The following is a 26,103-nucleotide window of genomic DNA, read 5'->3' as shown; positions in this document are numbered from 1 at the left end:
TGCAGGTCTCCTCCTGCCGCCAAAAAGGCTCTGATGCATCAAGGCATGGACTCGACAAGACCTCTGAAGGTGTGCTGTAAGGACTAGTTGGATCAGGCTTGCCTTTCCAGTACATGCTCAATCGGATTAAGATCTGGGCAATTTGGAGGACAAGTCATCACCTTAAATGGTCATGTTCCTCAAACCATTTTTCAACGCTCTTAGTAGTGTGGAAGGGTGCATTATCATGCTTAAAGAGGCCATTGCCGTTAAGGAATACCGTTGCCATGAAGGGGTGTTCTTGGTCTGTACTATGTTTTATGTATGGGGTATGTGTCAAAGTAACATCCACGTGAATGCCAGGACCCAGGGTTTTACAGCATAACACTGCACGGAGCATCACACTGCCTTTTGCCAGTCTGTTTCGTCTTCCCATGATGCATCCTGGTCCCATCTCTTTCCCCAAGTAAGGGACATAGATGCAGTTGACCAGGCCACCAGCCTTTATTGCTCCATGGTCCAGTGGACAGGAGTTGACATGGACACTTTTGACTGGTTTGGGGCTGTTCAGTCCCATATACAGCAATTTAAGATGCCTGGTGTGTTATGATAGAGTTCGGTCATAACGAGCATTGCTTTTTTTTAAAAATTTTTTTTTTTAAAATTTATTTATTTTTCCTCCAGCAATTTGGGCGACAGGTGCTCATCTGTGGGATCAGACAAGACTCTCATCAGTAATGGCTCCCACACACTTGTTTTTTTTTTTACCGCGATTGTCAATGGGACTTCCTTAGTGTTTAAAAACGCAACGCAAGTTTGAAACGAAACGAAAGTGTGCGGGAGCCCTAAGGTTCGAGTACCTGTTCACTATTTGTCTTACTAACGCAGACTACTTTTGGTAGGTTATCATTTAGGTCTCAAACTGAGTCAAACACGTAAACTAGATGTTTTATAGTTTGCATACCATAAGTGTTGAGTTTACCTGTTCGTTAGTAAAGCAAGAAGTTTTTGTTTTACCTTTGGCACTGGAGCCTACTATTACGGCACTCCTTTTGGTAGACGCTAAGGAAGGTCTTGGAAGCCTTATCGTTAGTAAGGTTTGTATGTGACCATGGCCATTTCAGTCATGCCGATTTTACGAACAAGTGTCTAAAATCAAGCAGATCATCTCGGTTAACTAGAGCTAGATAAAATCCAGGAGCCTGTTTGCCAATGCTTCTAGAAACTTACTTTTGACTGACGTTTTGGGATTTTTATTTCTTTCCATCTTGAAGTCTATGAAAACTTTTACTATCTGGTGACAGTCCTCCTCGCATGAAGAGGTTCAAAAATCCTAGCCTTCAGTCTCTACTTCTTTTTAAATGAACATCAAAACTAGAATGGGTTCTGCTGAGGAGCTCAATGACTTTCCGTGTGGCCCTGCCACCTTTCCAACAGATTAGTCTTAATTCCACCTTGGAGCTGGATCTAGTGGTCATCTGTTAGTCCGGTTATTGTGAAACAAATGAGCTGTAAAGCAGTCATCCCCACAGATATCAGAACAGCACTGCTGAAGTGCACAGAGCGTAAAATTGATCTAGGACTCTGTATTGCGTGCAGACAAGGACACGTTGCCTCTGGAAGCCACGTTGGCATAAGAACCGTTCATCTAGAGCTGCATAGATCGGATTTCCATGGCCGAGCAGTAACACAAACCTGAGAATCCCCATGCACGATGGCAAGTATTATCTGCAGTGATGTAAAGCTTGGACTCCGCAGCACTAGAATATATATATTTTTGTCTTTTTCCCCAGAAGTGAAGGTGCTGGTTTGGCAGATGCCAGGAGAGTACTTCCTGTCACTTTGTTACCAGCTATGGTGGAGGCAGAATGATCTGAGCCTTTATCATGGACCTCGGCCGTACTTGATTCCAGTACACTGGAGGCTGCAGTCTGTTATGGTAGTAAAGACAGAACCAACTCCATCGTTGACTGTGGCGTTGGAACAAGCAGTTGAATAAACGTGTCGGTGTCATGTTCTTGAATAGATCTGGAAAATATACATGCAGACAGGAGGCTACATATTTCTGACTGTCTGAAAAGGCGGAGGCAGTTCAGTATAGTGTAATATATTAGGGTATTAATTTTGAAATGCTCGAGTAGTAAGAAATGGTAGCCTGTATGTTACCACAGTCGGTGACACATCTGTGAGTGTAGACTTCATCAGTAACTGAAAGCTATGCCTGGTGCGCACATTCCTGTCTGCTCGTGTCCTTTTAGGACAATTCTGCATTGTTTTCATTTTTTCCTTTTGGGTATGTGGTTGGAAATGTCTAGATAGTGAACAACACGTAAAATCGCCTCTTTTGGAATCTACTTTTGACTATTTGTTGGCTGTTGATGTGATTATTTGCATTCATTGCCCGTATGTTTTTTTGGTTTATGTTGGAAGATCAGTGAAATGTCAACAGCAACATAAAGTACACGTTGTTAAAAAAATATATATATACTGTATACATAGTATCTAGCACTTATTTCTGTTACATTATGTAGCTCTCTTCTGTTCTGTTTGGCATTATAGATAATGTGTAGCCATTTTCATCTCTATTGTACAGATAACAAATTCCTTCTTCTTTTGGCTAAACAGGCACTTTTTTGCAACAGTTACAGCGCCTATGAAGTGCAGCCCAACTTTCCATAAATTCCGAAAGGAGCATACGTCTGCACTTCTGTACAGGGCTGCCTTGACATCTTGCCCTCATGCTTCTACCATCTCCTACTCCTCTGTCTTGACGTCACTGTTCAAAGGCTCCAGCTTACTATTTGTAAAACCAGGAGTCTCAGGATAGACCTTTCAATAGGTTCTGTTTCAATTTTTCCCCATAAACCGATATATTACAAAGTTTCTTATATTCCGTTGAACTATCTCATTAGAGAGAAATGCTGATTTCTCCACTTATCACCCACTTCTTGTCCCTCCTGCATTGATCACTGAACATACTGATAAAATCTGTACATCGGTGTACAGATTTTAACAGAATACCTGACTTTTCAGAACAAGCTGCTGTGTGTACATGAGGAAGAGCACTATTTCTGGCCATTATATGACTTGTGTCCTGATTTATTTTCCCTTCTGCAGGGCATACATCTGATTCTCAGTCTTCTCTGGAGGAGTCTGCTGCTGTGCTGTTTTATAGACTGTATACATACAGAGAGCTGGAGATTCTGCTCTCTAAAGGTCTTAACACACAGACTTAAAATCATGTTGTGATACAGTCCACAGCCAGACTGCATAATAGAAATGTGATTTCTGTAACTAAAGCACAGTCAAAAGTGACTTACTATCTGCAGGCAGCGTCTGTGTGAGCCTCTGCTTCCTATATACTTCAATAAGTTGAATTCCACATTCACCTCCCCCACCCATTTTAACATCTGCCAATCAGTTGAGAACAGGAAGTAGACTGCAAGGGAGGATGAAGGGAGACTCCTAGTGTACATCACTTTAGAGGTGTTTTTTTTTTATTTGGGGGGGGGGGGGGGTATAAAAAAAGTTACTTTAGCTAAAATACATGATTGAAGTACAAATGGTTAGAAATATTTTTCCTAATGTACATCCATGACTGCTTATTTAGAACATCCATCTGAAAGTTTAGTTGCGCTCTAAAGTGGTAGACTGGTTATAAGTGCCAGGAGCTCGGATTGGTTGCACTATGGCAACTGATTGATATGAAACGGACAACACCTGACCGCTGCAGCCAAAGACTGGAAGGACCACGGAGCTGCAGTGTTGGATCGCTGGCTCTGAGCTTTTATTATTCTTAACAGCATTAGACCTATTTATTTGAAAACTTGCTTTGTAAGCTGCCGTCCCCTATTTAATTATCCATATGATGCTTCGGAGATTGAAGCTTTTGCATGTGGAGGAAAACCCTTTATTTAAAAAATTATTAGTAAGAAATTCCACTATTACCACCAGTAGGACCAGTCATTCCCCCAGAGGCTATCTACTAGATTGTCTTAGTGACTATAAAAGTTTGTGTTCATATAAAAGTCTCACTGGTTCAGTAAATAGTTACTGGTCTATATTCTTCTATGCATCCCTGCTCTTCTATGCCATGTCCCCAGGAGTAACCTATAGAGTTTGTCTGACAATGGGGGATAAATAATCTGGCACACTTGGCCTCTGTTCATTGTTTTAGGCTGATATCAAACAACGTCATCTGTGTTCTGTAAGATCGCTCTGCTCTGAACGCTCAAACTCCACCCTCTGTTCTTGTTAAATAAACACGTGGACTTGATTTTGTTGCCAGCTCTGCCCATGCTGCTTAGAATGACGTGTTTAGTACGGACCACCTTTGTATATTAACTGAGCCCTGTTCTTAGATATTCTTCTTTTTACACGAGGGCCTCCGGCACACTCGCCTTGTAAAGGAAACAGTGATTGGATTCATGACTGCTTCTTAAAGAGTTTGCCTAAGGAGTTAAAAATATCAATATTTGCATCAACAACCTGTGAGAATGTGTTGTAGACGGAAGGGAAGTGTTGGATAGCTGAGTGTACATATACTGTCTGGACTGCATTACTAGGTCTTTATTGCAGTGCAGAAAGCCTTTAAAGCAAAACCTTGTGCACCAGAGGAAGCTGTCATTCTGTAACTCCTTTCTAGAGAATTATGGCTGCTCATGTAGATCTTCCGAGATGTTTCTACACCTTGTCAGAAATGATTTCTTTACCTTTTAAAGCTAATCAATGTGACAGTTGATTTCAGTGGCAGCCCTTAGAAGCCTACTTGGGTGATCTTTTCTTCCATTGTCTTGTATGGAAGAAAAAGTTTACAAACTACCTGACAAGTTGGCATTCTTCACATGGCACAAGTAGCCAGCTAAAGCTGGTCCTATCCATTGGATCCAACTTGGCTGAATCTTGCTAAAGTTTTCAGGATCCGTTTACAAACTAATATATAAGGGGGCAGCCTCCTGTTGGGGGGTACAACCAGGATAGTTGGTTTTCCACATGCCCACTGCAGGAGATGCATCACTGCATAAAAAGTGTCTGGCAGAAGTTTATTACCCACTGGACTAAAATCAACATACAGGCTCCTCTGAGAAAACATTTCTAGTTTAGCCTTTTTAACTATAGAAGACTTCCTTGATTTATCCAGCAATTGGGGCAGGGTTCCCCTCCTTAGCAAAGAGCTAACTCAGAAATGCTTGTGTCTTCGAGAGATGCTGCCATGCCAGAGTCATCTTGAAGTCTACAGTACTTGCTTTAGTGTTCAACTTGTCTTGCTTTGGAAGATCTGGGTTTAGATCTGTAACTTGCTCTTGTAGTACAGGATCGAAGTGGTCGGCGCTCCTAAGAACTTTGATCTTGGCACTTTTTTGGTTTACTTCTGTTGATGTTTATGAGGAATCCTATTACTGGACTACCAAAATGGCAAGCTTACTCTTGGAGTGGTCAAACTGGCACAGCTGTCTGTTGTTGAGGAGCAACTGATACGACTGGATTTGTGGTTAGATCTTAGTTACTGCTAATACTACAATATTATCAGAAGATCCTAACGTCCCAAATTGGAAGATACTAGAATGTATGGAGGGGGGTTTCAAGGGATTGTTTTGTTTTTTTTTCTTCCCTTGTTACTTGTCTGGACAACTTGACAGATTACCACCAAGCTTTTTTGGAAATCTAGTGTAAAATGCACAAGAGATGGTATGCCGTAGGAACAGAAAAAGGAAAATCATGGCATTGCCAGATCTCTAGAATGACAGACAAAAATGGTGTCTGATTGTCCCCACTGACCATAACGGTATCAGTCAGTTTGTCATGCATTTTACGGTAAAAAGTAGTGGGGCATTTTTTAAATTTTTTTTTTATTTTTTTTTTTAATGGGCTCCGGCTCCTAAATTATTTATTTATTTTTTTCCCCCCATCTGAATTCAGTGGGAAAAAAATGCAATCTCTTTTTTTCAAAAAGTAGTAGGGTGAATACAGTCATGGCCGAAAACCTAATTTGTAAACACTCAGGCCGGGCTCCCACAGGTGGGACCGGATTCCATACGTGGGAGGCACGCAGCAGATTGCGGCTAGCACCATGGTTTGGGACCCAGTTAACTGTTTATGGGCTGCCGGTTGGACGGTCTCCATTGACTTCCCACAATTTAAATCTGCCTGTGTGAGCCCGGCCTCAGAGTTTGTGCTTTTAGGTTTTGTTCATACCCTGATGTGTACTTCTGCCATATGACACTATATAGGCATACAAGGTGAATAGGGGTCTGGCTATACTTGGCTTATGCACTCGGGGCTCTCCCACGATATACACTGCATGTGCTCCGAAAAGGAGATGTGAACAATCTTGGGGCTTGTTCACATCAGCATTAGATGTTCTGTAGTCAATTTTGTGCTAATAGAAAAAAGGGTATTTTGTCTTGTAAAATGCTGGCCAGCCGAATGCAAACCACTAAAGTCAATGGGACAAGTTCGATCTCATCATAAACGGATCCATTTGGCCAGGGGTTGCCGTTTTCCTGCTTCCCGTACGGAGCAGGAAACCTCTAATGCCAGTGTGCACTAGCCTTTATATGCAGATCTTGTGGGGAAGGGGCAGTAGCAGAACCCAACCATTGCATTTAGTCATAACCTTGTAGCCAACCACATGTATTAATGTGCTCTTCCCATGGATTTAGACCTGCATATAGTGCAATGAGGACTAGATTTGTATATGGACTGCTCTGTCATGACAGTTTTCACGACACAGAAGACCGTTTTTATGTTAATGAGCATGTCCTTTAACATGTTACACTTGACAGACTAAATCGGGGTTTGGTTGGGCTCCGCTATTACAGTATAATGCTTTATATATGTTTGGAATTGCCCTTTTGCTGCCGATTCCTTGTAAGCGTTCAGGGCTTTGTTTACTAGTGGTGCAGTGTAGTCGAGGGAATCTGGCTTTGACAAGCATGTTTTAGTCCAATTCATGACTAGCAAATCGTGTTGTCTGGTAGTAATTTGTGGTAAATAGTAAAATAGTTTTCCTAAGTGAATGCAGCAGTCTTTCAAAACTTTGGACTGCGCTCGTGCTACTGGACATGGTGTAGAAATTGAAACCACTTCCAGGAACTCAGTGGAGTGATCTGTGTCTCGTACACTTTGCACTGTGTCGCTTCCAGGTATTATAGAACACAAATAAACTACAGTAAATAAAACCGCATACTTATGTGACCGCTATACAGCAGCAACTTTGTTTCTTCACCGTTCTGCCAGGGAATGTTAATAAAAACAAGATAATAAGCACAAGTAATTACATCATCTTCTTGTCTTATCTGTCCCTGTACCGCGCTGTTACAGGCAGGTTGGGGTAAGGATGGTCTAACAGACGTAAGCTAAGCGCACACAGCGATGTGTCGCAGAAAAGCTGCTCAACGTAAAAACTTGGGTGACTTGTTGTCAAGATGCAGTTTGGCTGTTAGGCCAGATTCACATGGATGTATGCGCATATTTGCGCATTGGTTCTTCAGCTGATCGTCTGGCTAGCTGTCCAGTGCAGCGGGCCGGATGATGTTATAAGCGGACAGGGGAGGAAGTGCGGGTGCAGTCTTCAACCCCACCGAAATCAAAGGGAGTGCCGCACTGCTGCGGCACTTCCTGCTCCTCTGCTGGACTGGACTAGATATGATGTCACTCGCCCACATAGCAGGAAGTGCCGTAGCACTTGATTTCAATGGGAGAGAAGCTGGCACACTTACTTCCTGTGCTAACGTCTAATGACAATGTCTTGCCCGCTGCACTGGCAGCTGATGGATGGGGTCTTGAGCGGCACTCCCTATCTACTGATGACTTTTCCAGAGAATAGGTCAACAGTGAAAAAATGGGGAGAAAACCTCTTTAAGCAGCCAAATCGGACGGGTCTCCGTTGCATGTGACTTACAATGGTGGTGGAAAAGTCACTTGCAACCTGCAACCAAAATCCATCATGTTGCTGTTGGGTCAGGTCACAACGCTACGCCATTGACAGTCAATACGTGCGATCTTTGTGTCATGTGTCATTATTATGTTATTGGATCTGGAATGGAATGTAGCAACCAACAGAAGGTTGTTAATCTATTGAGGGCCCTTTTACACAGGCCAATTCCTGCCTTCGTTAACGAGCGCCTACCAACAATATTGTATGTCGATCAGTGCTTTTACACAGGCGGGTGATCACTAGTACGGGGCAAACATTGCTGCAGTCATTCACTTACCGCGTGCGTTGACACGGATTGATATGCAGCTGATCTGAGCGGTTTTATTCCGCTATGAAGTATTCAATCGCCCATTGGTTGACTGGGGGAATATTTACACGTTGTACAAATGTTTAATTACACCAGCGTTTATGCCCTGATCACCGACCCATGTAACGGGGCCTTAACTTTCCTGACCCTTCTGTTTAGCTTAGGTTCACACAGGTCTCGTCACCTCTTTTTTGCACTGGATGTGCTACTTGATGTCCCCGAGATCCACATGAGGATTAGCCCCCGTCATTGCACTGCGATCTGTTCCTATAATAGATCCATACATAATGTCCCATGTGGATTTGATTTGTGAAATCCGCGCATCAAGCCCTTATAGGGAAGCATTGGGCATCCGTAATTCATTCAACACCTGCAAACTTGTTTTTCGTTGATTTGCAGATGCCACGCATGGACAATAAATCGCTCAACTTTACTGCGGATCATGCACGGATGTGCTCCATTCATCTCTATGGGAGCTTAGGATCCGCAGTGCATCTGCAAATACATTTGCGGATTCGAAGGTTAAAATCAATTAGGAAGGTGGGAAAAAGGCCGGGAGGTGGGGTTGCGGATTTTTCGCGCGAATGATTCGTAGTGCATTCACGTGGAAAAAAAATCCTGTGATCTCCCGCAAGCAATAAAAAAATCAATTTAATGATTACTCGCACTGCATCCGCTGCGGAAATCCACATGAAAAACATGCCATGGACATGAGGCCTTAGGCTGAGGGTCCCCAGCAAATCTGCCTCGGCTGGACACCCCATTAGGCTTTGTTCACATGGTAGTGTTTTATTGTTGATTTGTCGTGGAGACAGTCCAAAAATCCCATGGCGAAATTTGCATCCTCTTGGCATTCTACTGAATGGTATGCAAATCTGCGGCGAAGGTAATTGTGTGGCCTGCCACATGCAGATTTGCCCAATTGATGGGGGTAAATTATCATGCCTACCTGCATCAAAATTCAGCTCCGCCTCGAAGTTCTGCTGCAGTTTAAACTATCGGATACACATCTGAAAAAATCTGACAGTTCCATGCCTGTGTGAATGAGGCCTTTAGGGCACCTTCACATGGACCATGTCCACTGTGGGCTTTCTGCAATGGGAAACTGCAGAGACCGAATCCACATGTAAATAGTGCAGACTTGGCCCTTTTTTTTTTTTTTTTTTTTCCTTTTTAGGCCTCATGCACACGGCATGTGCAGAAGACCTGTGAATCGCAAGCCAAAAGTGCCTGCCTTCCCCATCCTCCCTACCTCCCTCCTTGGTCTCCAGCAACCAGAGCATTGTCTGCCTACAAATCTGCAATGTAGTTGCGGATCGCTCACTTCCATAGAGATCAATGGAGCCCATCTGTGCGGAATCCACAGTAAAATGGAGCATGTTGCAATTTCTTCTCCGCACGTGGAATCTGCAAATCAAATCCTTATGTGTGCGTAGAGCTGAGGAAGCTCCATGCTTTCCTATGGATGGCTAGTACAAATCTGCCTGTGCGCACGAGGTCCAAAGCAGATCTTGTATTTCAAGGGCTGAATTTGGCAGCATAAATGGACATGCTGTTGATTTAGAATCCGCAGTGTTTTTCAAAAACCTTGCGGAAAATTTCTGTACTACGTGAAGGAGATCGCGGCTCGTACTGTAACGACGCTATGTGTGAATGCGCCCCTAGACTACATGCCTACATCTTGTTGGCTTTTCCGCCTGCAGGTTTTGATCATTTGACAATACATGGTACAAAGTGTGGTTTATACCGGGGTACGTAAACTGAAATTGGAACCGTTAGCGCTGTATCTTTTACTTGCCGACTAAACCATTCCTAAAAAGCCTGCAATGTGTTTTTCTGTGCGAATTACGGACTTCCATGCCAAACCTGGTTGACTTTATTATTTTATTTTTCCCTTTTCTTTCTTCTACAGACCATATGTGCTCATGTTTTATCCAGACTCCCGCATAAAGTTAGGACTTTCATGGCCCACTCATTCCTGAACTGGTCCAGGGACAGTGGGTGGCTTTTTTATCTTTAAAGCCGCAGTAGTTGGGCAGCGCTGGAGGAGTTATCTTGTATTTTCACAGTTGTGTTCAGGGATGAGGGGGTTTCTGTTTTCCATAGCTAAATGTTATGAAACATCACTTCGTTTAGATACTTAACTCTTTGTTTGCGTTGCCTATTTTCTATATTGGCCCTCAGACATCTTTTTTTATTTGCATCTTCCATTTAACTAGAAAGTATCAGAAGAGTGAAACCTTTTCCTTTAAAGGGGTTGTCCCGCGCCGAAACGGGTTTATTATTTTTTTTCAAACCCCCACCCCCCGTTCGACGCGAGACAACCCCGATGCAGGGGTTAAAAAAGAACACCGGTCAGCGCTTACCAGAATCCCCGCGCTCCGGTGACTTCTTACTTACCCGGTGAAGATGGCCGCCGGGATCTTCTCCCTCGGTGGACCGCAGGGCTTCTGTGCGGTCCATTGCCGATTCCAGCCTCCTGATTGGCTGGAATCGGCACGTGACGGGGCGGAGCTACACGGAGCCCCATTGAGAAGAGAAGAAGACCCGGACTGCGCAAGCGCGTCTAATTTGGCCATTAGACGGCGAAAATTAGACGGCAACCATGGAGACGAGGACGCCAGCAACGGAACAGGTAAGTGAAAAACTTTTTATAACTTCTGTATGGCTCATAATTAATGCACAATGTACATTACAAAGTGCATTAATATGGCCATACAGAAGTGTATAACCCCACTTGCTGCCGCGGGACAACCCCTTTAAGTAGCACTTGTCACCAACTATAGTTTATGGTGCTTATAGTTTGTCCTTCTTGATTTGAGTTTCTAACGGCTCATGCACACTGACAAATTATGGCGCCACTTTATGGAGGTATGTGCACATGGCGGATGTGGACAGAATCCGTTCTGGCTGCCCACTAAACCCACTGTGAAACTCACATCCAAAAGTAAACCATTCAACCAAATCCGTGCCGTAATCTGTACTGTTCAGTGATATGTCAGTACTTGATGTAGTTGCGCATTGGAAATTTGCATGTGGATTACCCTATTGAAAGGAGTGGATTACGGAAACCGTTTATGCAAATTTGCGGCTCAGCTGCAGTTTTCTGCCGTAGATCGTGAGTCAGATTTTTATTTATTTTTTAATGGGATTTGCTGAAAACCTTCTTCCACCAAAACTACAGCAGCCACCAATTTCTGCCACAAATCGGCTGCATGTGACTTCACCCCTGGCACAGCGTCTCCTAATGGAACACAGCCTTTTTTTTTCCCCTCCTGGTAATGTGGCAGACAGCTGATAGTTGAGTCCCTTGGGTGCCGTTGGCATGTGACTGCTCTGGCACTGCCATTATTTTCATTTTTCTATGCCTGTGATGGAACAGGATACTGGAATTGGCGATGTAGGTGTAAACCCAACCTTGGAGAATGTTCACACACGATACATTTGTTGCATAAACACTTCTGCAAGTGAAAATCAGCGTTTTACATGTGGTGGTTGCAGCAGCAAATGCATGCTTTTCTGAAAACCCCATTCAGATTACAGTAATGAGAGAGTTGCGGTGTTTTCAGACAGTGAGGTCCAAACTGCATTGGAAAAACCTGCATGTGTATTTTACCAAATTTTGCAATGCATGTTTGGTTTTTACCGCATTAAGTGCGAGATTGAAGAATTGCTGCATGTCCTATTTTTGGGCGATCTTTGCATAATACATTTTTTAAAAATCTCATCGCAAGGAAGTGTGATGGAATTTTGTATGTTTCACTATTGGAACAACATGCGTCCCCCCCCCCCCCCCCTTCCTCGCATGTGAAAACCACATGTGCAGCACATTTTTTTGTGGTCTGCACTCGCAGGTAAAAAAAAAATTCAGATTTTAGCAGTTCAATAACGGTCCAAGTTTCTCAGACTAATATTGCCGAACATCGCATAAAAAATTACGCTCATGGGAACGAACCCATTGGGATCAATGGATTCGATTTACTGTGTATTATGCTATGCAAATCTGCTTGTGTAAACAAGCATTAAGGGTATTTTCACACATCGCGGATTTGCTGCATAATTTCGCCTGCCGATTTCATTCTAAAACTTTGCAGCAGTGTGAACAAACCTCATTCACTTACAGAAAAAAAATTAGTAGCATGTTCTACTTAGGCCGAGGAAATCGCCCATTGTATTCAATGGGGCCGGGGGCAGCATCGCACCATGTGCTAGGTGCATGCAATGGGATGCAAGGTTTCCCCATTGAAAATGATGGGAGAAACTCCACGATTGGATCGCTACTTCCCCGAAGTGATGCAAGGCGATTTTTTTTTTTTTTTTTTTTGAGATGAAAGTGTTATGTTGGAGAGCGATATCTGGCCGTGATTCATGGCCCAGTATCCACGTGCCCGTGATAAGTTAACGTGATGGTGTGGAATTTGAAATCGCAGCATGCTCTATTTGGTGTGGGAATTCTGCAGCTTAATTAACTTTTGCATTCGTGCAGATTTTTCTGCCATGTGTGAACAGACCCTAAGGCCCCCTGTCCACGGGCATTGCGGTATCCCGCGACGGATCTCCGCCGCCCGAGAGCAGAAGCCGCTGCCGAATCTCCGCGGTCAGCCTATCTATCAGAAAGGGCTGACCGGCGGAGATTCGGGGCAATTTGCAGCATGTGAGGAATTGCCCGCCGCGAGCGGAGCATCGCAATGATTCTCCGCTCATGGATAGTGCGCTGGCGCTTTCCATAGCAGTGCTATGGAGAGCTTCAGAAGGCGTGATTTGCCGCCGGTTTACCGCCGGCGAAATCACGCCCGTGGACAGGCACCCTAAGAGTTTATTCACATAGGGTGTAAAGGCTGTGTAATTTAAATTTTATTTATTAAACATTCACAGTACAAGTCATACGGATGAGCTTAACGCCGCCTGCACACGGGCAGATTCGAATTGCGGGATCCGGAGCAGGCGTCTGCCTCTGAATACTGCAGCAAATAACGCCCATAGCATGCTATGAAAAAAATACGTATTTTCCTACACACAAGCGGAAACAAATTGCAACATACTCTATTTCTGTGCGGATTCCTTACAGACTGCTTCGATTGAAGTCAATGGAGGCTGTCAGACCTGTGGCCCTTCTGCAATGACATTGCGGAAAGGTTGCGGATTCCGCATCATTGCCTAGCGACAGTGTGCGGGAAAAGCAGGGACTTGGGGGAAAAAAACCTCTGTAATGCACATGTCCGACAGCTCACCATGCGGACCATGTCATAACTTGATATGGTCGTGATTGAAAGATAAAAATTCCCAGCATGCTGCATTGGACTCCGGCTATATGGAGGCGCCTCTGCGCAGCGGGCGATGGGCTGCATGGCCCCGCACAGCGGGCGACGGGCTGCATGGCCCCATACTGAAGAGCCGCACCGCCTTTGTTCCCTGCCTTTTTGGCTCTCTGAGTCTTATCGCCGGGTTCAGACATGGAGGGTTTGTTTCTGGTCAGTTTAAACCGTTCATATCATTCAATCAAGGACTCTGCCGTTTTTGGCAGTGAAAGTTGTACGTCCGCACCGCCATTCTTTCCAAGATTAGACGGTTGCCATAGAAATCTGATAGATGCCATTATACGTCATTGGGATTCATTTGCATCTGGGCAAAACTACAGAGTGAGCCACGGAAAAGTAGGCCGGAACCACACTGCCTAAAAGAAAATCTGTGTCGCCCATAGCAACCAAGCACCACTTCAATTTTACCTCAGTAGTATAAGAAATGAAAGCTGTCTTATGTTACCTATAGCAACCAATCACAGCACAGCTTTAATTTCTTACACTGCTGAGGTAAAATGAAAGCTGGGCTGTGATTGGTTGCTATGTGTATTGCCCGGTTGCTTTTCTGTGGCCCACTCTGTAGATCTGGTAGAGCCATCATGGCTTCACTTGTTAGGCCGTCTGCACACGGGCGGATTTGCATTGTGGAATCCGGAGCGGGCATCCGCCTCCGGATTCCGCAGCAGATACCGCCCATAGCACATTATGGCAAATGCTTTTCCCTCTACACAAGCGGAAACAAATTGCTATTTTTTTTTTTTTTCTGCTCTCGGAGGAAAAGTCCACTCTATTTCTGTGCAGATTCCACGTGGACGGCTTCCATTGAAGTCAGTGGAAGCTGTCCGACTCGTGGCCCTTTCACAATGTGATTGCGGAGAGGTCACGAGTAACCACATGATTGTCTAGCGACAAATGAGGAAAGCCGGGCTAAAAAGGAAAAAACTGTACTGCGCATGTCTGACGGCTCGCTGTGCGGACCATCCGCAGTACAGCGGGGCAGAGCTGGATGCCGGCTGGGCACAGGGTCGGATTCCGCAGCGGGCTCCCGAATGCGGAATCCAACCTGGTCATGTGCAGCCGGCCTAAAGAACATGGCTGGTGTGAACAGGGCCTATGATATTGTCTGGCACCCCTCAAACCCCACCAATGGCAACATGTGCATTGGTTTCGTATGTCCGTCTGCGCGGGTCTTCTATAGTCACTGGGGTTCCTTCCCACCCTACAAAAACATAAGCGACTTCTAGATTGTGAGCCCCGATGGGGACAGAACCCGATATTGCACAATGTAATATACATGCGCTATATAAATAAAGGCTATTTTATTATTCTTATAAACTACAAAAAATACCCGATAAATCCCCCCCCCAAAAAAATGGCACAGTACACGCTTTCTTGCCGCACATCATTAATTGCTCTTCGCACACATCTGGCTTTTTTTTTTTTTTATGGCGAGGAAATGGGTTGTGTGGCATTTCTTCAATGGTGGCGTTTTCTGTCTCGTACATTGTGTGGCTCTCTGCTTTGGGTAATTCAGTGTGTTGTGAGCTGATGGAGGGGGGCGAGCCGTACCCTCCAGCTCACTAGGCTGACCTTTGCCCCGTTGTATCCTGTGACACTCAGCCAGGCTTTGTGTTGCCGTTTATTCATGATGGTTCTGTTTCCCCCATCACATATGCCACAGTCTTCCAAAGAGAGGAGATAAATTATTTTCAGCTGCAGCTCAGGCAGAAGAAAAGACCTTTGGAGGTGTGGAGAGGGGGAAGGGTTGGCCGCACATTCTCAAGAGGATGGGCAGGTTATTGTAGATGGCCGCCGCTGCTTCTTCTTGGCTCGCCTTCTCTTTGGCCAGGATCACACACGGCGTTTTGATGTGGATTATTTTACCCGCAGCGCTATTTTATTGTAGGAATACTAGAGCGGCCGGATGATGATTTGTGGAGAATGCGCTTTTATTGTCTGAAAACAATTGGGCAGATTTATTATTAATGTCCTAAAAGTCATGCAGGGAGAAACGGCGCCAAATTTATCACAGTGGAACACACTGAGAAATTTGTCACATCTCGTTAGGCACTTTTCCCTTCTTATGCCACATAAGCTGGCTGACTTTTTGCACCAGAATAATCGTGCGGGCCCTGAAGAAGCACGGTGCGGTTTCGGACTCCTCTTAGGGCTCATTCCCACAAGCGTAAATATATGCTGCGTATTTACGTGACCGAAAAACGCTAAAAACCTGCACATTTTACTGCGCTGTGTGTTTTTTTTTTTTTTTGTGTGTGCAAATACACTGCATATTTGCGAGTGCGAAATAAAAATGGAATCAAATTGATTTAGTGCGCATTTCACACAAAACGAAAATGGAATCCTATTGATTTAGTGCGCGTATTGTGCATATTCTGCATGCCCATTAATTTCAATTAGTTTTTACCTTGCATAATACGCACCAAGATAGGATATGCCGTGTAATTTTTTTATTTTTTTTTTTCACGTGATTGCACATCATATGAAAAAATAGTCATGTGAACTAACCCATTGCAATCAGTGGGTACTGTTCACTGCGCATTATGCACGCAAGTACACTCGTGTGAAGAAACCCTTAGCCACATGTCCCTTTCTAGACTCTTTTCAAACAGTGATGAAATGCTGACTACATATAGTGCGATGTCATCTGTAATACGTCCGTACTATGGACGTGTTTATAATACACTCGCCTGAAAGCGGCCTATAGGGGAGTTACACATTGCGGAATGCGAGATGAAATTCCGCACTAGTGTTATGTCCAGTGTAAGATAATCGCGCTGTGGATTTTAAATTCGCAGCACGCTCTCATTTGCTGCGGAGATGCGGTGGATTTTCCAAGCAGAATTCATTCCCTGTAATGTGGTGAGTACATTGTGCAGATACTCCGAAGTGTCGTCATATCCTAGGAGGAGAAAAAAGCAACTTCATGCCATGTATTGCAGACTTGCTGCTGCTCCCTCCTGCATCGCACCTCAGTGGAGAAGAAAGCAGCACACCGTTCTGGTTACGGTACGCCCACCCCGGGTGGAATTGCGTACAGAAAATGTTGTGTGTACAGTAACAGCAAGGCAAATGAAACTTTATGGTATTTCATTCACACACTACCAAACAAAAAAAAGTGGAGCGGATTTCAAATCCACGGCATGGAACCCGTCGCACGGGATGGAATTGTTCTGCAGAACGCACAGAATTTACTGTCGTGTGGAAAATTCCACAACCAAATCCGCAAGGCTCATGTGCAGATTTTCATGCGGAATTGATGTTTAATATTGCTTGCAATTCTGCATTACAGCGCCTTATATGCGGTTTGATTTTCGGGCACTTGAGTGCGGTCAGATAATATGGACAGTATACAGCACCATTGGTGTACTTAGTTGTGCATTTTAACATGCGTACAGCAAAAAAAGCAGCACGTCCGATTTCAGTCCGTATTTACGAACAAAATCGCCCATTGAAGTCAATGGGATTCCGTAAAAATGCAACAAATATGCAGTTGCATGTGTATTCATTGTGTTTTTTTTTTTAATGCATGTTGCTGGAGGATGGGGGGGGGGGGGGGGGAGAGAGAAAAAAAGAGACTTACCAAACGCACGCAACACTTGGAAACGTGCACTGATATAGTGCATTCTTCATAGACCAAAATTGCCTACGCCTGTGTGATTTGAGCCCTAACGCCTCATGCACAAAGCAGTATTACGGTTTCATTTATGCAGTTGTACATATACCGCTGCGGGTGGGTATGGTTTGGCTGTGTGCATTGCGCCGAACTGTGTGGTCTTGCCTCGGACTGAAGAAAAATAAATGGTGGCGTGCTTTGCAAGGTGGTTTTCTGCCTTGATAACTGGAAAATTGCAGTAAAACATTGTAGCTGTTTGGAAATATTACAACAAAAAATGTTTCTAGCTCAATTGATACATTCTGTTTTGTGATTTGTTTTGATCATTTTATTGTTTTTAGCGGTGTTTATGATACAAGGGTGGAATATCTGGGTTAGTGAATGTCAGGTTAGAGGATATTATTTTTTCATTCTGCACCCCATGAAATCCCCCTAGTGTGCCTTGGACGCCCACCTCTTGAATCCTCTACTTGGCCGCTTTGTAAGCACATGTAATTGCCAAGAGATCACTTGACGGGTAATGGCTGTATTATGACTGCTTTCTCCACACTCCTCCCATCATAATCTATCGAGCGGGGATCCAGTCTGTGCTGACACAGATAAAATCAGCGTACGCATGAGCTGCTTCTGATAACCCAAGGATCAGCAAGGACGCGGCTTCTACCAGCGGGATCTATAAAAATTCTGCACAAATGTAGGTGATGCAAGGAACACAAAACCCGAAGTGCTGCCTGCGGATGGACTGATCTATACATTAATGAGGAACAACCTACTTGTATAGTCTATTTATACATATATGCAGGATACGTGATATTCATACTGGGATGCATATGGGGAGCCGATAGCAGTGCCAGAAGGCTCCATCCACACCAGCGCCATGACAGCACTGCCCCATCGGTTGCCATTATAGGTTCTAATGAATCCGGTGGGACCCCGTGACTCGGCTATTCTTACTATTAAAATGATCAAAACCCAAGATGGAAACTACATGATGCTAATGTATACGGAGCCTAAGGTGCGTTTATACCGAGCGATTAGCGTGAAAAAACGAATCGACAATCATTTGACAATCATTTGAATTTTAACGATAATTACGGTAAATACAGCCAACGATGAGCGATAACTTGTTGCTTATCGTTCATTTCGTGGAAGTATGATCGTCGTCGCTGATTCGTTTCGCTGTGCAGTTGAATACATTCCGTTCACGATTAGGCCAGAGTCAGCCGAGAGCATGCAGCAAGTCCGCAATGGCATGCTTGCTCCGTGCTGCCAATCGCCATGCACTATTTGGAGTGTATGCGCACCAACATAGAACTTGCTGCAATTTTTTTGCGTACGTATTTCACGCAGTTTATGTAAGCGGCCTTATGGGAGATTGGTACAGCATATTACGCAAGCATGCTTGATACGCTGTGACCATATACTCGTGTGAGCCCAGCCTTATCCACCATGCTAGACCAGAGATAGTCCGGAGAGATCATCCGCCAGTATGAGCCGTACTTCATCTTCATTTCTGCGTTCCAGAAACCGTTCCTGTTGGGGAATCTGGTCACGCTGTATTCACACAGGATGGTTGCGGTAGAAAGTGCATCAACAAAACTGCGCACATTTTTGCCTCAATTTGGCATGGGTTGTGGTGTAAAAGAAAAATAAAAATGCACGGACGTGGTTTTGTCAGTATGATACAGGGATCCCTAGCGACAAAATGGAGCGCAGCCCCTCATGGTAATGTGGTGCCAAGATAATGGTGTACTTGTTTGCAATGGAGGCTTAGTGCAGTGTCTTTAGCGGGTGTTAACGCCCGCTAAACGCTGTAACAATCCGCCTGTGTGAGAGGCCGCAGGCTATCTTCACACTGGCGATCACTATGTGTGACTATGGATCCTGGCCTACATATTGCGCTCCCCACCATGTGAATTTTCTGAAGATTCGAGGCGCTTTCATGGCAAAACAGTCTGGCATCACTTCGGGGAAGAACGGGATTCTCTCACAGTGAAAGATCAGAGTTTCTCCCATTGTTTTCAATGGGAGACCTCGCATCGCGGGCACCTAGCATGGGGCGTGATGCTGCCGCCAGCCCTATTGAGAACAATGGGCGCTGCAATGCGAGGGCATACAAGAAGATAGAACACGGTGCGACTTGTTTCCTGCATCGCGGTGCCATGCAGGAAAACATCGCTCATGTGTAGGACCCCATGAAAAAGAGGTCTTGCGCAATTTTTTTTTCCCGCCTGTGTGAAGGCAGCCTTACTAGCATCAAGAGGTGAAGGAGGTAATTGCGTCCGCGGTGCTACTAGGCATGCACAGGTTCCAGAGTGTTCCTTGGATCTTCCTGGGCTTTTGGTAAAAGGCTCTGATTGGTGTGAGTGTTGGAGGTGGGAAGTTCAGCTATTTTGGTGGGCTGGTGCCTGTCAGGCAAGCCGTGGAGCGCATATTTGTGGGTTTTTGCTTTTATGAGTATCTTTATGATGTATTGCTTTTTGTGTTTGTGCAGTATTAGAAAAGATGATGATGTTTGTTTGCGGAAACCATGCCCCATCTGTACATGCGTCGCGTCTGCTTTTGCAGTTTAGCTGCATTCCCCGGAGTAGGTATGAGATGCAGTACCGGATACAGGCTGTGGACAGATGTGGCACTGTCTCTAGAAAACTACACTTTAAAAAAATTTTTTTTTTTTTTTTCCCTTTCTCTAGTTGTAAGTAAGCCCTTTTTAAAGGGGTTTTCCAGTACTAAATGCTGATTACCTATCCTGAGAATTGGTCATCAGTATCAGATTGGCAGGGGTCTAACTTTGGGACCCTGCTGGTCAGCTGTTTGAAGAGGCTGTCCCATTCAGGCAAGCATTATGGCCTTTTACGGCATACTAGAAGCGCTACCATACAGCAATGGCTGGTATTGCAACTCAATGCCATTCAGCTGAATGAGACTCCTCTGTAAATGGGTCGTTTGACCGATGGCTGTAGCCACAGCCTCTCCAAACAGCTGATCGGTGGAGGGTGGTGGAAGTCCACCCTCCACCCATCTGATAGTGATAGCATCACCTGAGGTCATCAATATTTTCCTGGAAAATCAGTCACAAAAGCACATTCTTCAAAGCATTTACAGTACAATCACAATGGATGAAATTTTAAGAAATTCCATTCCTGCATTGCGGAGAAGAACCAGTTGTTCTGCACTACAGCTTTCCCTCCATCTTAGGAGCGGGGGAGGGGGATCCGCACTATTTTGTATGACTTTACCACTGTGGAAAATCTGCTACAAATCCGCAATGTGTGAATAGATCCTTTTATTCCTTTTCCCTTAGTGCCATTCTACTGTGAATCTTATGTTACGTCCCACAGCGGTTTACCGGAATTTGTAACTGGCAGCTCTGCCGGTGGAGACCACGTATGTCTGCAAAGTTACTGCGCATGCCTGCATATCACACGGTCATGGTTATGCGCAGTGTGACTTTTTCTTACGTTCCCCGCTCTGGTTCTTGTGCAGTGTATTGCGTATGAACAGTGTTGCCAAATTATAGGGCTCACGCTGTGCAGTACGCAGCGAAATAGAGCACGCTGCCATCTATTTCTCATATCTACACACACGTGCATGGATCAATGAAAGTCCATTGCCTGCATTCACCGCGTGTCACACATCTGTGCAACGCACGCGTAATACGTGGTGAGAAAATGCCCGTGGACATGGGCCCTTAGGCTGCTTCCAAATAGGCGTGTTATAGCTGCGAATTTGGTCCATGCTTTGAGAGCTAATGTAAATCTAGCCATTCCTTTACATGGCCTTATTTTTCATGTCGTGGTTTTGTTTTTTGTTTTTTTAAACTCCACACAACTTTTTTTTTTTTTTGGTATTTTTGCCTCCACATTGCTTTTATTTCCTATTAGCAAAACCAGGTCAATAGAAAATTAAAATACACTGGGGCAAAAACGGCTTAAACACGGATGACTTATGATTTTAATGCTCTTTTAAAAGATCCGTATTACGGACGTGTTACGATACGCTCCTTTGAAACAAGCCTTATAACGTGACCGCCCAACAGCTGATGGGGTAAGCGACTCTCCCTATGTAATAACACTGGTCATGTGGTTTGTAGTCAGTGGCTGTAGTTGATGGGGTGGGCATGCTGGAGAACTACCTACTGTAGATGAAATCCTTTCTAATGGTCTTCTGATGTGCAATTTTTATAAAGCTGACCAAGTAACCTACAATTGGGGATCCGGACCTCTGTGATCATCTGCTGACGTTTTGGGACATGGTTGTGCTTCTGGAAGTTATAGTTCAGTCATAGATGAGAGGGCAAACTCCAATTTATTGTAAAGTATGTTAAAAAAAAGTTTGGGTTTCATTTTCAAAACTTTTTTTTTCACATGCAATGCAACCAGATGTAGGTTTGTAGTGTTTTTTTTACTCCGTTGCTGTTTATGTGATCCAAATTCTAGACCTCCCGTGGAGAAAAAATAAAGGAGGGTCCACTTAGTGACTGCTCCATCTTTCGGACATGGTTCGCTGCTAGTAATTTGGGCGAGGAAGGGGTTAATCAGCCATAACACTCACGCAGCCGTCTGTGACGTAGCCTATTCCTGGGGAAAGTTTCGGAGGAGTTATGAATCCAGTTACTTGTTCCCATTGCGTACCGCAGAAGCACCAGCCCACGACCATTAATGCTTGGAAAGAAAAATAAGATTATGCGTTCGACTCGTAGTGACAAATTCCTAGCGTGGCTCGGATTCTTCAATGCGCTTTTGTTCACTCCGCTCGCTGAATTAATCATTGACTTTGGCTATAACCATTTTCACCGCTCTACATAGTAATACTATAGCCTTCCGTTACCTGGCTATGGGTCACCTTTCAGACAGTGCTACATTTCCCTTATTGCTATTCCCTTACGCCTTCATCAGTACTGAAAGGGTTACACACGTTCACTTGGACGCCCTGTAAGTGTCGGGAGAGTGCAGTCATCATGATGATGGGTGTCGTTATAACCATTTGTACATTATGTAATAAAACTGGCGTAACCGTTTCCTGTAATCCGCCTTAAGGCACGTTCACACGGGTGTATTTTCTGTCCATAACATGTCCATATTTTTTTACACATGTAATATGAGCAGAATAAACCCCATAGATTTGCATTGGGATATTCAGATGAGCAATTATTAATTACAATTTTTTTTTTTTCCATGCATCATGTCCTATTTTGCCTCTCATCTTAAGTCTATGGGATCGCATAAGAACACAGCAAATACAAAGTTAATTGCATATTCACTATGTTTATACGCATGTTGCCAGGAGACAGTAGGTTAAAAAAGGGTGATACCAATTGGACCTTCTTGCGGCTCATGGCACACATGATTAATGCAATGAATATGGAGATAGTACATGCATTAAAAAACTCCACGAAGTATGCACACGTGGTGAAAACTGCAATTTTCAGGCACCCAAATTGCATATGCCCTTGTGAATGTGCTCTTTAACCGTATTCACATGGCGATTGCTACACATGTGATCTGTCTGAGGTGGACGGAATTTGAATAGTATTATGGGAGCTTTAAAAAAAAACGTATTGAACTCGCATACCTGTTTACTATAGGCATCCATGGAAAAAAAAAAAACAGTGCAGAGCTAGTAAAAACTGATGTAAAAAAAAAAAAGCGGGCAAATCCCAAAAATGCACGAAAGACTGTCAGTTTTTCACCGACCAAAATCGCACTCGCCCGTCTGAATGCAGCCTTGCAAAAACTGCAACATATTAGCAAAAATTGCACAGAAATTTTCCTTCTGGCTGTCAGCTGCTTTTTCCAGCAGCATCATCCTCGGTAGCTTAATAAGCCATCCCCTAATTCCATCTTGTAGGATCACATCAGTGTAACCACACCATGAATCCAATCATTCAGGCAATTTGACCTTGAGTAGAGGTGCTAGAAGTCGTGGATTTGCGGTTGCTGTTCGAGGTGCAATCCACACATACCACGTGGTTTGTAGAAGACGCAGGACAATATTCCACTGTGTGAGGGGGTTAGAGTCGGGGGGTGGGGAGAAAATCCTTCCACAGATCTCGTTTGAAATATATTTTAGGCTGCTTTTTAAAGGGTCACTTTCTACCTTCTGGTGTTTGTTATATGGACTAGCGGATTCTGCTAACTTTAGCTTATCACAGCCCTTGATGCTGCTGCTTGCTCATCTGATTACACTCCTCGGGGGAATAAGGTTAAGGACACGCTGTTGGTAACTAGAGCATTTTCAGGGCTTTAGTTTAGCAGATGGGATGCTTGGCTCTATCCATACATCTGTCCGCCTGCTGTGGCAGCTGATGCTACGGCTGCATTTTGTTCTTTTGTTCTGTTCTACCCAACAAATGAATGCTGTATAGCGTTGGTGTCTTTAAGTTTTTAGAACTTTTTTTTTTTCCTTTTTCTTTTTGTGCACTTGAAAGCTTCATTCATAGATGATTGTTCTGTTTTTTAACGGTTTATATTTGTTTCTTTAACTAATTTTTTTTTTTCTCTCTCCCCCCTATTTTATAGGAACAGACACCAGTCTGCCTGACACTGCATGGTCCGAAAGAATTAAGACAATATGGAATGACTTGAAAGCGATTAACTAAGGATTAACGGCTCTGAGGACCAACACCTCTGTTGAGAGGTGAAGCACAATCTCACGCTCGTGGCTCCAAAGAGCAGTGGGCAGAAGCAAAAAATGGCAGATCCCGGCATGATGAGTTTATTTGGGGAAGATAGTAATATGTTCAGCGAAGGATTGGAGGGCCTGGGTGAATGTGGATATCCTGAAAACTCTGTCAACTCCATGGCTCAGCAGATGCCAATGGATCAGGGTTTCAATTCATTACAGTCTCCACTCCACCATAATCCCAGCAGTCAAAACCAAGCAAAGTTGACCCACTTTGATCACTATAACCAGTATGAGCCACAGAAAATGCACATGATGGACCAGCCCAACAGAATGATGGCTAACACTCCTGGGAATGGGATTGCCTCTCCGCACTCGCAGTATCACAACACATCCGTTTCTCAGGTCCCCCATGGCGGTGGCCAAATGGGAGTATATCCTAGTATGCAGAATGAAAGGCACGGGCCGTCATTTGTAGACAGTGGTTCTATGTGGGGACCTAGGGCAGTACAGGTGCCTGATCAGATAAGGCCACCTTACCAGCAGCCACAATCACAGCAGCAACAACCCACACCTTCCGGACCGCAGGGTCCTCCTCACCCTCAACATGTTCAGCAAATGGGTAACTACATGGTTCGAGGAGACTTCTCAATGCAACAGCACGCTCCACTACCGTCGCAGAGGATGAACCAGTTTTCACAAGGACAAGATGGTCTTAATCAAGGAAACCCCTTCATCGGGGCTGCAGGACCTGGTCATATGTCTCATGTACCCCAACAAAATCCCAACATGGGGCCCTCACTACGTCATTCGGTCCAGCAATTTCATCATCATCCCCCCACTACTCTCCATGGAGAATCTGTAGCTCACAGTCCTAGATTTTCTCCTAATACTCCTCAGCAGGGTGCAGTTAGGCCGCAGTCCCTTAATTTTAATTCTAGAAACCAGACTGTACCTTCACCTACGTTAAACAACTCAGGGCAGTATTCCCGCTATCCTTATAGTAACCTTAATCAGGGATTAGTTAATAATACAGGGATGAATCAGAATTTAGGCCTTACAAACAACACTCCAATGACTCCGTCTGTACCTAGATACCCAAATGCTGTGGGGTTTCCTTCAAACAATAGTCAAGGACTGATGCACCAGCAACCAATTCATCCTAGCGGCTCACTTAACCAAATGAACACACAAACTATGCATCCTTCACAGCCTCAGGGAAACTATGCTTCTCCACCTCCCATGTCACCCTTGAAAGCAATGAGCAATCCAGCGGGCACCCCTCCGCCGCAAGTTAGGCCTGGCAGCGCGGGGATACCTATGGATGTTGGAAGTTACCCAAATATGCCCCATCCGCCTAGTCACCAGCCCCCTGGCAGCATGGGTATGGGACAAAGGAACATGGGTCCCAGAAACATGCCACAGGGTCAGACATTCATAGGTATGTCCTCAACACCAAGGGAGATGGGTGGGCATATGAGACCAAATGGCTGTCCTGGAGTTAGCCATGCAGATCCACAGGCAATACAAGAACGGATGATGTCTGGCCAGCAGCATCCTGCTCATCAATCTTTTCAGCAGCAAATGGCAAACTGTCAGCCTCATCCAGCTATGCGCCATCAGTCTTCACCGCCGTCACATTCTCATCACCAACCATGGACTTCGCTTCACCAGTCACCTCAGAGTACCCCCCAGAAAGTGCCTGTCCATCAGGTGAGTGCGCAGATGAAGTGCATTGAGAACATAACGTACTCGAATGTTTGTATTTTTCTTTCTTTTATCCTCTTCTTCTCTTGTTCTCGCCGGTCTATGTGGCTTTCACAAAACCCAGCTTGTGAACTTCCTGCTTTGTGCACATTACTCTGATTTTAAGAGGAGACCGAGCCGATGCAACAACAGGAAGTTGTATCGGTATTGTTTTGCTTATGAAACAGCTGCAGCTTTTATTGTAGAACTTTGATGCACAAGAATTTTGGCAAAGTTGTAGACGAATAAATTGGGACACCTCCTCTTGTAATATGCACTTGTTTGTCAAGTCGTGTGTTTTTTTTTGTTTTTTTATTTTATTCGGGTAAACCTTCATTTTTTATTTATTTATTTTTTTTGTGTTGCTTGGCATTGATGGGAAAGAACAGAAGGAAAATAATTAAACCTAATTTAAACTAATTTATGCAATGATACTTTTTTTTTCCTTTTTAACAAGATTTATACTATTGGTTAATAAATGGTAGAATCGCATAAATGAAAGCAGAAATTGTCCCTGTCAAGCGACCTTTAGGCTGGCTGCGTTTTTAAATCTAGGCTTTTCCTGCGTCATGGC

At 44.3% G+C, this 26,103-nt stretch overlaps 1 protein-coding gene across 2 annotated transcripts in view; it reads left to right on the top strand.

The window, feature by feature from the left end:
• CHD7 (chromodomain helicase DNA binding protein 7) overlaps positions 1-26,103 on the top strand; it is a 148,295-nt gene that overhangs the window by 10,756 nt on the left and 111,436 nt on the right. For both annotated transcript variants that reach the window (XM_066578291.1, XM_066578290.1), the window contains exon 2: positions 23,681-25,496. In XM_066578291.1, the coding sequence (XP_066434388.1) occupies positions 23,853-25,496 (1,644 nt within the window). In that variant the 5' untranslated portion in view covers positions 23,681-23,852. The remainder of the gene's footprint in view (positions 1-23,680; positions 25,497-26,103) is intronic.

This window comes from Eleutherodactylus coqui, chromosome 9, assembly GCF_035609145.1.
Source record: "Eleutherodactylus coqui strain aEleCoq1 chromosome 9, aEleCoq1.hap1, whole genome shotgun sequence".
Classification (NCBI taxonomy): domain Eukaryota; kingdom Metazoa; phylum Chordata; class Amphibia; order Anura; family Eleutherodactylidae; genus Eleutherodactylus; species Eleutherodactylus coqui.
This window is presented reverse-complemented; position numbering and strand designations above follow the sequence as displayed.